Source organism: Gavialis gangeticus, unplaced genomic scaffold (genome assembly GCF_001723915.1).
Source record: "Gavialis gangeticus isolate Ggan-Ray unplaced genomic scaffold, GavGan_comp1, whole genome shotgun sequence".
NCBI classification, from domain to species: domain Eukaryota; kingdom Metazoa; phylum Chordata; order Crocodylia; family Gavialidae; genus Gavialis; species Gavialis gangeticus.
Window position 1 is genome coordinate 115,874,874 of NW_017729022.1, and position 10,703 is coordinate 115,885,576.

A 10,703-nucleotide genomic window follows, 5' to 3' on the forward strand; every position below is an offset into this window, starting at 1 on the left:
TGTTCAGGTCCCTCCTGACCCTAGCTACTATAAAATGATGAAACTATTTGATACAATATATTTGTATAACCTTTTTAGAAAAGTTTTATAAATAGGTCACAACAGGCCATGTGTTATATTAGGGGCCCAATCTTATAGGGTTCCCGAGAGCTTTCTCTATAGATTAGTAAAGATTAAAGAAAACCACTCAACCCAAAGGGACCCAGTGCTCAGTCTAGAAGACTCATTAAGCATCTCTGTGATGCTTACTTTCAATTCTCAAAATGTGGGTTTGTCTCCAGAGATAACATCCTTGTTAACAGCAGTATGTGGAGATGAGCAATAAAGACATCGGATTACCTACCCATCAGCCCTCTTGTCTCAGTCTCAAATAGGCTCCCCCCAGAAGTGGTGCAAGCACCTATTCTGGATACCTTTAAGAAACACTTGGATGCTTATCTTGCTGGGGTCATCTGAGCCTAGCTGACTTCCTGCCCCTTAGGCAGGGGCTAGACCCGATGATCTTATGAGGTCCCTTCCATCCCTAATGCCTGTGAAATCTATGGCTCGCTGCAAGATTGTGTATGCAGAGCCAAGCCCTTACCTCTCTCTAAAAGTGCAAAGTTTCAAGAAGTTAAATGAACTGAGGATGTCAAACAACAAGAATGCCCTTTTGGTAGAAAACAGTGACTAAATCGAGGCTTTCTGACAATTGATTTAAATCGATTCAAGTTAAATCAAATGCACACTGACTCTGTTAGCTGCCAATTCAGTGTGCTACTGGAAGTCCCTCCCCTTGCCCCCAGAAGTACTTCTTTTGGGAAGAGGGGTTTGCCATCTTGGAACTGGAAAAAAACAATATACTAAAAATCAAACATCTATCTTTATTTCAAAAAATATTTTTGTCCTTATTTATGCGTGCTTGCATAGTGTATATAAAAGCAATCGCAAAGTAGCTCAAAATAAAGTCTTACTCTTGTATATTGTGTGTGGGGTGTGGTTGGGGAGCTGGATGTAGGGGTGTGCCATGTGACGGATAGGGGGTGTGGGTAGGTGTGCTCTTTGTGGGGTGTGATTGTGTGTAGGGAGGGGGGGTTTGTGGAGGAGGATATTTGGGCATGTTGGAGTGTGCATGGGGAAGATGCACACATATGTGCATCCCAGGCTGGCAGCACTCCCTACACGCAGGGCAGGGCAGATGGGCCCACTGAGCCCTAGGGCTGTGGCTGCTGCTGGCAGCAGCTTGTAGCACCCACAGCCCTGGTTACTGGAGCCTCCACTCCACCTTCCTCTCGTGACCAGCAACACCGTGGTCTAGGCCTGCCACGCTCCCCCTGCCACTTGCTATGGAAGCCGATAGGCCCCCGCAGCAATGGTGGCTGCAGGGCCTGGGCTGGGGGGTGCGGTATAGGTGAACTCCTGGGGCCATTGCCTCCAAGCCTGGGGATTAGTATGGCTTTGCCGTGCAGGGGAGAAGGGACACTTGCAAAGAAGCTGGTCCAGGGAAGGCCACATACGTATGGGCATCCCCTAAGCTGGTCAGTACCCCCACACAACATCCCGGAGCCTGCGCACCCTGGGGCTCCTCCCCGCCACTGCCAACAGTGCACAGCACCAGCCCAGCTCGTGCCCACACCAGTCTCATCCCGGCCTGGGCAGACCAGCTGGAACCGTGGGCATAGCCTTGACCCCGGCTCGCCTCACGCCTGCTCCACACTCCCCACCTACACTAAGCAGTGGCTGGGCAGAAGCTGCTGCTGGCACAGGGGAAAAGCGGCCCCACCCCCTCACCAATGTTGGGCTGTTGTGGCTGCAGCTACCCAGAGCCCACACCTGGGCTGCCCTGTGGCTCCTCTCTACCTCCATCACTGCTGCTCCAGGCCACCCTGTGGGTGACGCTGCAAAGGAGCCACAGGGCAGCCTAAGCACAGGCTCCAGGCAGCTGCAGCAAGAACTGCCTGGCAGCGGTGAGAGGGAGGGGCCTCTTTTCCCCCGTGCTGAGCAGCAGTTTCTGCCCAGCCACTGCTGCTGATCAGCATGGGCGGGCGGTGTGGAGCAGGTGGAGGTTAGGCCAGGGTCAGGGCTGTGCCCACGGGTCCCTGCCAGTACCATAAGGCTGGGGCAGCGGTGGCAGCAGCCAGAAGGAGCCACCTCCAGCTGGGCTGCCTAGAAAGGCAGTCCTGCTGCAAAGCTACCCCAGCCCCCCTACATGTCCAGGGAGCGGTAGGAGGCACCATAGGCTAGACAGCGCTTGGGCAGGTAGGACCGAGGGACCCGCTGTGGGCTAGACAAAGACCCTCTGCGGGCCAGATCCAGCCTGCGGTCCATATTTTGCCGACCCCTGAGCTACACCCATTTACATTAACTGCAGGTTTGGCCTGAAATACTCTGTAATGGTTGTTTGCTAGGATGATCTCTGTTTTTGCAAATATAGTGAACATATGGATAGAACCTGTAATACACTGCTTGGGTGTCCCTCTGCTTCCTATATAACCTCTATAGACAATGAACAGCAAGGCATACAGTTTGTGTAGATGTTTGCAATGAAGTTAAACTGGAAAAAGGGTTGCATAAAGGAAATCTAAATGAAACATTCTCTTTATCAGTACTGAGAAGGTCTGAAAGCTGAGTTGCAAAAGTCAAGAAAAATTGGACTTAAGTTTTTCTTTCTTTCTGACATATTAAAGTGCTTGCTTCAGCAGCATATATACTAAAATTGAAATGATACAGAGAAGATTAGTATGGGCCCTGCGCAAGGATGACGCACAGATTCACTGAGTGTTCCATGTTTAAAAAAAAAAGACTTCCTTTCTCTCTCTTTCCCTCTCTTTCTTTCTCTTTCTCTCATCTCATACTTTTCTCTCTTTCCCTCCTTTTTCCCCTCTTTCTCTCTCTTTCTGTTTCACTTTCTCTCTCTCTTAAAATATCAGAAACGCTAAGTCTGAGCTTCCCTGGGTTTTTTTTTCCTAAGAGAATTATGGGAGATCTCAGATATGTGCTGCAAGCCTTCCATGCTCTTTAATTGGACAGGTGTAGGGAAAAGGAGGTCAAGGGGAAGAGAGGAGTTTTAACAAAGAGCTCTTTTCTCCCAAGTGTTTACTGGCCATTTGAGTTCAATAAATGCTAATAAAAACAAACAAAAGCCATCTTGACTAGAAACCTCTGCCCCTCTCAGTTGCTTCAGTTTTGATCACTTTGTTGTCATAGTCCAGCTAGTCATCTAGTTATACAGAGAATCCCAATGAAACTGAAACCTGGCTTTCTAATATAAAAACAGAAATCTCTCACTCCTTCTTTAAAAAAGAAAAGAAAAGGAAAAAATTCAAAACACTTTCAGTTCTACATGCATCCTAAAAAAGGGAACAGACACAGTTTCTCTGTTTATTGGGTTACTTTGTCTCATCTGTCTACATCAAGCTTGTTCAGCTCCGTCAGATGAGACAAGGCTGTCTTTTTCCATCCCATTTATTTCCCTTATTTTTGGCTGGGAGTCTCTGAAGTCCAGCAGCTTTTATGATGGGTGCTTGGAATAACTCTTGGTTCCTTTTCTGCAGATTTTAACTTTGCCATGTATCCACCATCAATGATAGCAACTGGAAGTGTGGGAGCAGCCATTTGTGGCCTTCAGCTTGATGATGGGGAACATTCCCTCTGTGGTGACAGTCTAACAGAACTCCTGGCCAAGATCACAAACACAGATGTGGTAAGTACTCCCCAAAATTGTTGTGGTGGTTGTTACTTCTGTGCTGAGAAAGCTGTGGAAAATATGACTGGTGTTAATTCGTCTGACCCTAGAAGGCCAAGCATGCAGCAGCTTGAAGTCAGGGGGAATGCTAATTCCACTGACAAAGTACTTGAAGGACATCATTACAAAGCACAGAGAGTGGCTCAAAATGTGAACCTGCTAATAATGAATCGCTTTTCTGCGGCTGCCCAAGATACGGGTCTTGGGCAGTGGTCACCAACCAGTGGATCTCAATTCACCGGTAGATCTCAGAGCCTTTTGAAATTGATCTGAGGCTGGGGTGGGGGGAGGGGGGAGCTGAGTGCCCACGTGCATGCTCACACCCACCCCAGCCCAGCAAGTCTGTCCATGGGGGAGGGAAAGGGCAGGAGCTGGAGTGAGGCCCCTGTAATAAGGAACGGTGCCGCAGAGGCAGGAGCAGGAGTAAGTTGAGTGGGGCATGGCTGGGTGGGACTGACCTGCTGGGGAAGCATGCTGGGAGGGGCGGTGAGGGGGGTGGCATACAATAGATCTTGGATTGCTTTTAAATGCTAAAGATGATCTCCTGCTTAAAAAGATTGGAGACCACTGGGCTAGGGTCAGGGTCAGGGTCCTTCTCTGCATTGTCTTGGCAGCCTCTGCTCTTGTCTCTTGAGAAGGCAGGGCTGTGGGCTTTCCCTCATCCCAAGTGGACCTGTTACAGAGGGGAGTGCAACCTCAATCCTCTTGAGAGGTAATGAAGAAAATGAGTGGAGGGCCTTGGCATTCCCTGACCTTTCTCCGATCCATGAACCACTGTGTTAGGGGCTTAACATGGCCCTGTATACACAGCCCACGGAGAAATGCAGGTTGTTCTGACTTTCACCAAAGCACTGTTTTAAAGGGCTTTTGATTTGAAAGGAGCTGTAGAGATCTTTAGTCCTTCAGTGCTGACAAAAAGTAAGGTGGGCGTAAGAGGGAATATCTGGATTTTGTCCTCATGCACCACGGATGATATATACAAATAATTAGCTCAGCTCAGTTTCAGTTCCCTTCAGTATGAATTCATAGCATTGAGGGTACTTCTTGAGCTGTAAGAGAGTCCTATCATGAATAGCAGAGGTGACTAATGGCTGTTTAATAGACCATGACATGTGGCAGTCTCAGGTCATTTTCTGGGTGAGAGTTACTGATGCACGTCAAAACAAGATGCTACTTTTTCTATTGTCAGTATGTAATAAAATATGAATCATTGTATTTTTAATCTTGCAGACTGGATATTCTGAGTGACTGTATTTTTTAATACCTAATGGTTAAGGCAGTGATTCTCAGCTAGGATGCCATAAGATATTTCTAAGGGTGCCATATGGTGCTGCACAGTAGCCACACATTGCTAGTTGTGCAAACACCTACACAAGACTCACAAGATAAATACAGAGATTTCAAACAGGAATCCACAGTGTCAAAAACATTCTGACCTATTGTGGTCTTTCTGAGTTCTTTGCAACCGAAGAATTGCGCTATTATTTTTATAGTAAAAACAATGAATGAAAGCTAAGAGCTGGCATTTTCTGAGGGATCCCTTGAGTTTAGTTGTGTTTTAATGTGAATTTTTGTGGGGGGGGTTAATTTTGGAGTTGGAAATCAGTTTGCCCAAAAACAACAAAGCTTTGAATTTTGCATGCTATTGATCTGAATTGAATAGCTGCAATTGTAGAAAGTTTGTGTCCAGACTGTTTCTGGTTCTTAGACTGAAATTAAAATTTTCGTACTCAAGAACTCTTTGTTGCCTTCTGTATATCTGTACTGTAGATGTTGTGCAGAGCAAGGGACTGTGTGAGCAATACAATAACTGTAAAAAGCAAGGTAATGCAATAAGAGTGATCACAGGTATTAGGCTTTATGTTTTGATGAAAATGGAAATAAGTTACCATATAGAGCTTCTTTAGTAGTTTCATTTATACTGGATGGATGAGATCCATTATGATTATTTCATTCCTATGGAAACCAAAAATACTCTGTGTTACTGGCTGAGCAAAGCTCACTGCACATCTCTTTCAGTGGAACATGCTATCTTTTGAGTGCTGCATACAATCTTCTGACATTTTAGGGATTATTTTGGGTTGGACAGACCCCTCTTGCTAGAAGGGTGGCATTGGGAGTGTACGGAGACCCTGGTATGAGGTTAGCACAGACATGAGCTTCAGCAAAGTCTGGAATTGTTTGTACATCAAAGAACTGGTTCATGATAGCCTAGAACACCATACCCGCACCTCCATTTTGCCCTTGTCCCAACTGAGATTAATAAATGGATGCTATAAATGATTTATCTCACAAACAGAAAGAAAAGCAATAGTAATGATGGTGAGAAATGGGAATCAGGAGGGGCACCAACAGGAGGTAAGGGATGGGGGAATTATGTTATGAGGGAAGTGAGGCATAGGGGACACATTGAAACCTTAGCATGAGACAGAGGCAAGCATAAGGGGACAAATAGTCCTTGATAAGGGGAGAGGAGAAGATGGGGAACAATGATATGGATGGGTGAAGGAGACAGCTGGGCTCACAGGGAGCCCCCGGCATGGAAGAGAAGGGAATGGGAAGTATCTATTAAGTAGGACTATATCAAAGTTGGTGGGAAGCATTGGTGATGCGTAGGAGGTGCACCCCCTAAGCTTGGTGGGCTTCTATTGGTATAGAGTTGAAATGGAACACTTCACTTCCCCTTGTACCCATGAACTCCCCTCTCCCCTTGTAATAGTTTTGAGGTAGGTTTTCTGAGGTCATAAATAAGAGGCACTTACATTCAGGTCTCCCTGACAGCTATCTAGACCTAGCATCCCTCATCTGGGTTCAGAGCTCTTCCCCTCGTTCATGGTAAAGAGGGTTAAGACTGTGGCCTAGCCTGTCACATGATGACATTCCTGGCCTTGCTAAGCTTAACCTGTAGTCTTGATATTGTTTCCCTAGTAATTAGCATTCATCCGATGGGGGGAAAGGAGCACAGGGAGCCTCTGCTGTATTGCTGGTGTATCTGCAAGCCCTGATAGGACTGGATGTGATGGGGTGTTTTCTCTCCCCAGAGGTCCCAGAGGGTGGTCACTTAAATGCTTTGAGAGTTGTTCCCTTGTGCAGGGTGCCCCAGGGATTTTCCATTATTGCTGTAATGCAGTATGCAGAGGAGTTTTGAGTTGCAGTGGCATCAGCATGCTGTTGATATTCAGCTCTGTGTCTCCTTTTCATCTGACCCAGACACTACAGACCCGGTGTCTCGCCAAGCTTGTGGCATGGAGTCGAGCTAGCTGGCAAAAACCCCTTCTGGATAATACAGAGGTGGCGCTGGTGGCACAGGGGAAATACTTGTACAATTTCACAGTGGGGATATGTACTACCTTAGGTGGTGGGAAGGGCATGCTATAACATACGTATTAATGTGGTCTACATTAGAGGGTCCCATGGGATTACTAGTTATTCATAATTCTCAGTTACTAGGAAAGAGCACTTTTTTGTTCTATTTTGTAAGCAAAGAGAGTGTTGCATTCCTCTCTGAGATGGCCCTTGCCACAGTTACCCATGCCTTAGTCATCTCCAGGTTGGCATACAGCCACTCACTTTCCATGGGGCTACCTCAGAAAAACATTTAGAAACTCCCATACAGCTGCTCACATACTTTCTCCTGCAAGGACCACACCTCTGCAGACTGTGCTGTTTGTTTTGCTGTTTTTTGTTTTTATTTGGTTCTAGATGCAAGTCAAAGCAATGCTACTTTAACCTGTAAAGCCAATTACGTTTGAACTTTCAGCTGTGGAGCCTGAATTTCTCTGTGTTCTCTTTGCTGACTGAAATGTTCTGGGGAAAATGTGAAGTCTTCTGGAGAAGCAGAGTAGTAAGGAATCGTTAGGGTGGATTTGCGGGGTGGGAGAAGTGAAGGAGTTTAAGTTCAGGGGTGGGGTTGCCTTTGGTCCAGCATAGCTGAAGTTCATTCACTTTCAGAATATTATAAAAGCCTAAGCTTGAGAAGGGAAGGGCTGAGTCTCTTTGTTTTCCCGGGGAGCTTCTACAGTTTCTCTTGGGTTAATATTATCACTTTGGATTTCATTCATATGGTTCTTGTTATAAGCTGAACTGGTGGCACCGCCTATTATTAAGGTTTCCTGGTGCTTCCCATCGTAAGATGCTATTAATTGAAAGCCTTTTGTTATTTGGGCTGAACTTTTGCATCCAGGCTTTTTGCCTCAGCCTGAGATGCTTTGGGAAATTACAGCTGATTCTGAGAAAAGGATAGGAAAATATTGGTTCGAAATCCCAGTGACCAGTTGTTTGAAAAGTTCTAGCACCCTTGTTGGAATGGGGACTTGAATTTTCAGCAGGAGGCCTTTGTCTCAAGGGTGGGCCTTTTGCCATCCTAGTGAACAGCCACCCAAATCCAGCCAGGCTACACCTCTGAAAAATCAGTTCCCTATTATTCAGTAGAGAATTCTCAGATTTTAGTGGCTGACTTCATGGAAGATTTTGTCTGCAATGGGCATGTTCCAAACCAGGGCTGAGCAAAGACTTCCCCTGCAGTTGTAGGTCTGGACTGCTGCAAGCTGAGGTGGGATCATGTCCAGGCACTTCAGCTGGGAGCAGGAAGGGTCTCTCTCCTGTGCTGTCAGTGAGCACCTTTCCTATGCCTCCACAGCATGGGGAGAAGGAATTTGCCTGTTTCAAATACTGAGGGCGAAGACCCAGACCAGTGGGGCTGCAAGAAAATCGACAGGGACAAAGAGCATGGGAGGTGGACAGTGGGACCAGGGGCTGGTAATAGGGAAGAGATGGAAACCAGGACTAAGGTATTGGGCTTGGGAAAACTGGGGCTGCCTAGGCAAAGAGACTGGGGCAAGGACCTTGAGGGTAAGAATGAGATGGGACAAGGAGCACTCTAAGAAAGATTTGGACTGGGAGCCTTTAAAGATAAGGAATACTGATGGGCCCCTTTGGTCCAATCAGGGGTGAGGGACAGAGGAAACTGAAACTGACTGGGCAAAGAGACAAGGGAAAGTGGCTGAATGATTAGGGGTGGCACTGGGCTTGTTAGGCAAGAACACTGAGAATATGGAGTCTGGAGAAAGAATAAGACTCACTGTCAGGGAGACTGGGACTGGATGTGGAGCTGAACCAGTGGAGTCTGGGACTCAGGAGATTGTGAGGATGGGTTGGCAGGACTTGTCAAGCTTAGGGGGAAACAGGCAGATGATTTTGTGCCCAATAGAGCATACTGTCCTCCAGAGCTAGAAATGGAGGCCAAGATCCCTGCATTTCATTCTTCCTCTGCTGTTAACAGATACCTGTGACACCCAGTACAAAGTGTGTGCCTGAGCCCCCTCTGGTGCTTCTCTGCATATGGGGATAAAAATCTGCTTCTGTTTCAGAGTTGTGTGTGGCCTCTCAGGAGACCCCAGCCCTGCTGGTTTGGTGTCCATGTGAGTGTCAAAATGATGCTGAGTTAGCCTAATGAAAGATATCAGATTTACCCAAAAAACCTTGTCTGCTTATGTCCTTAGACCAACACGGCCAGAACATACGCCCCTGAGAAATGATGTTGAGACTTTCAGGGGGAAGGGTACCATTTGCTGTTTTAAAAAAAAAACTAGGACATTACACACAACCAGCTGTGTTAAAGGAACTTTATCATGATTTCAGTCAGGCACATGCCAGAAATGAGGTTTCCATGAAGCCTTTATTTCACTTTCTGATGAAGGTATATATGATGATATATTATGATAAAGCCTTTAATTACTAGTCCAGGCTCTTCTTCCACCCCTAAGCTCCTGGTTCCAAGCTCTTCCCCACATTCACCCATGGGTTTGGACCTGGATCCTATTAATTTGGTCATAGCAGTTTCCTCTTTCACACTGGATAAATCCAGAAAGGAAGTCACTGGGAGCACAGAAGAGAGAGTCTGCCTTCCCTCAATCCCAGAGCCCGGCAGCCCACAGTTCTACTCAGCCTCAAGTTGAATTATGCTCAGTACAGACAGAATTTTTAGGTAACTTGGCCTAGAGCACATGGGTGAACTGTGATTTTGCAAAGGTTTAATAACTTGGCCAAATTTTGAGTGAATTTTCACTGGGATGGGAAAAACTACATCCTTGACACAGAGGCCATTGTCTCCCAAATGTTAATTCCCTGCTTCAAAGCATGGGGTCTTGAGATGCTTTCTAACAAAAGGTCACCTAATTTTTTTAACTTGAGCAAAAGACCATATTTTGACCCAGCCACATCCTCAGAACTGTCTGAACAGTTTTTGGCAGAAATTTTCCAAAACAATGCAAACTTACACAGATGTTCAGGATGGAAAATTTCAGCCCAGGTAACTACCTACAGGGTTCATCTACACAAGATGTTTACTGCGCAGTAAACTAATTAGCTGCACAGTAAACATTGCTTGTCTACACATGTGCCTCTATTAGGCTGAAGTAAATTAATTTACTCCGCAGTGGGTGTGTCTACATGTGCATTAGATCCAGGAGTAGTTTACTCACGAGTAAATCAGGCAGGCATCCACACATGCAAGGAAGTGGGAGCAGATTTGCTACTAATGTCTGCTAACTGCCACACTGGCAAATCAGAGGAGGGGGCTGGGATTTACCCCCACCCCTTTAGCTTTTTCTAAGCCCCATGTCTTGATCATCTGATCAGGGCACAGGGTTGGGATCTCCCCCTGATCAGGACAGTTCCCAGCCCCCAATCCATGATTGCAGAGGCTGGAGAGCCTGTTCCCCACTCAGCTCCATCAGCACAGAGCTGGGTGAAGAACAGGCTGGGGAGCTTATTCTCTGCTCAGCTCCATGAGCACAGAGCTGCATGGGAAACAGGCTGGGGAGCCCTTCCCCATTCAGCTCTGGGAGTATGGAGCCCCCACCAGCAGGGAGCTCCCAGAGCCAGCTTTACAACCACAGGGCTAGCCCTGGAAGATCTTTATCTCCCAGCTCTCTGATCCCGATAACCAGTAAGGATCTCCCAGCCCCCACTCCCTGAT

General features: G+C 46.7%; 1 protein-coding gene across 3 annotated transcripts in view; it reads left to right on the forward strand.

Moving 5' to 3' along the window:
- CCND2 (cyclin D2) overlaps window positions 1-10,703 on the forward strand; it is a 62,194-nt gene that overhangs the window by 27,349 nt on the left and 24,142 nt on the right. For 2 of the 3 annotated variants that reach the window (XM_019516011.1, XM_019516010.1), the window contains exon 4: window positions 3,534-3,682. In XM_019516011.1, the coding sequence (XP_019371556.1) occupies window positions 3,534-3,682 (149 nt within the window). Of the gene's footprint in view, window positions 1-3,533; window positions 3,683-4,338; window positions 4,856-10,703 lie in introns of those variants that run through there. The other variant, XM_019516012.1, reaches the window with a different exon arrangement.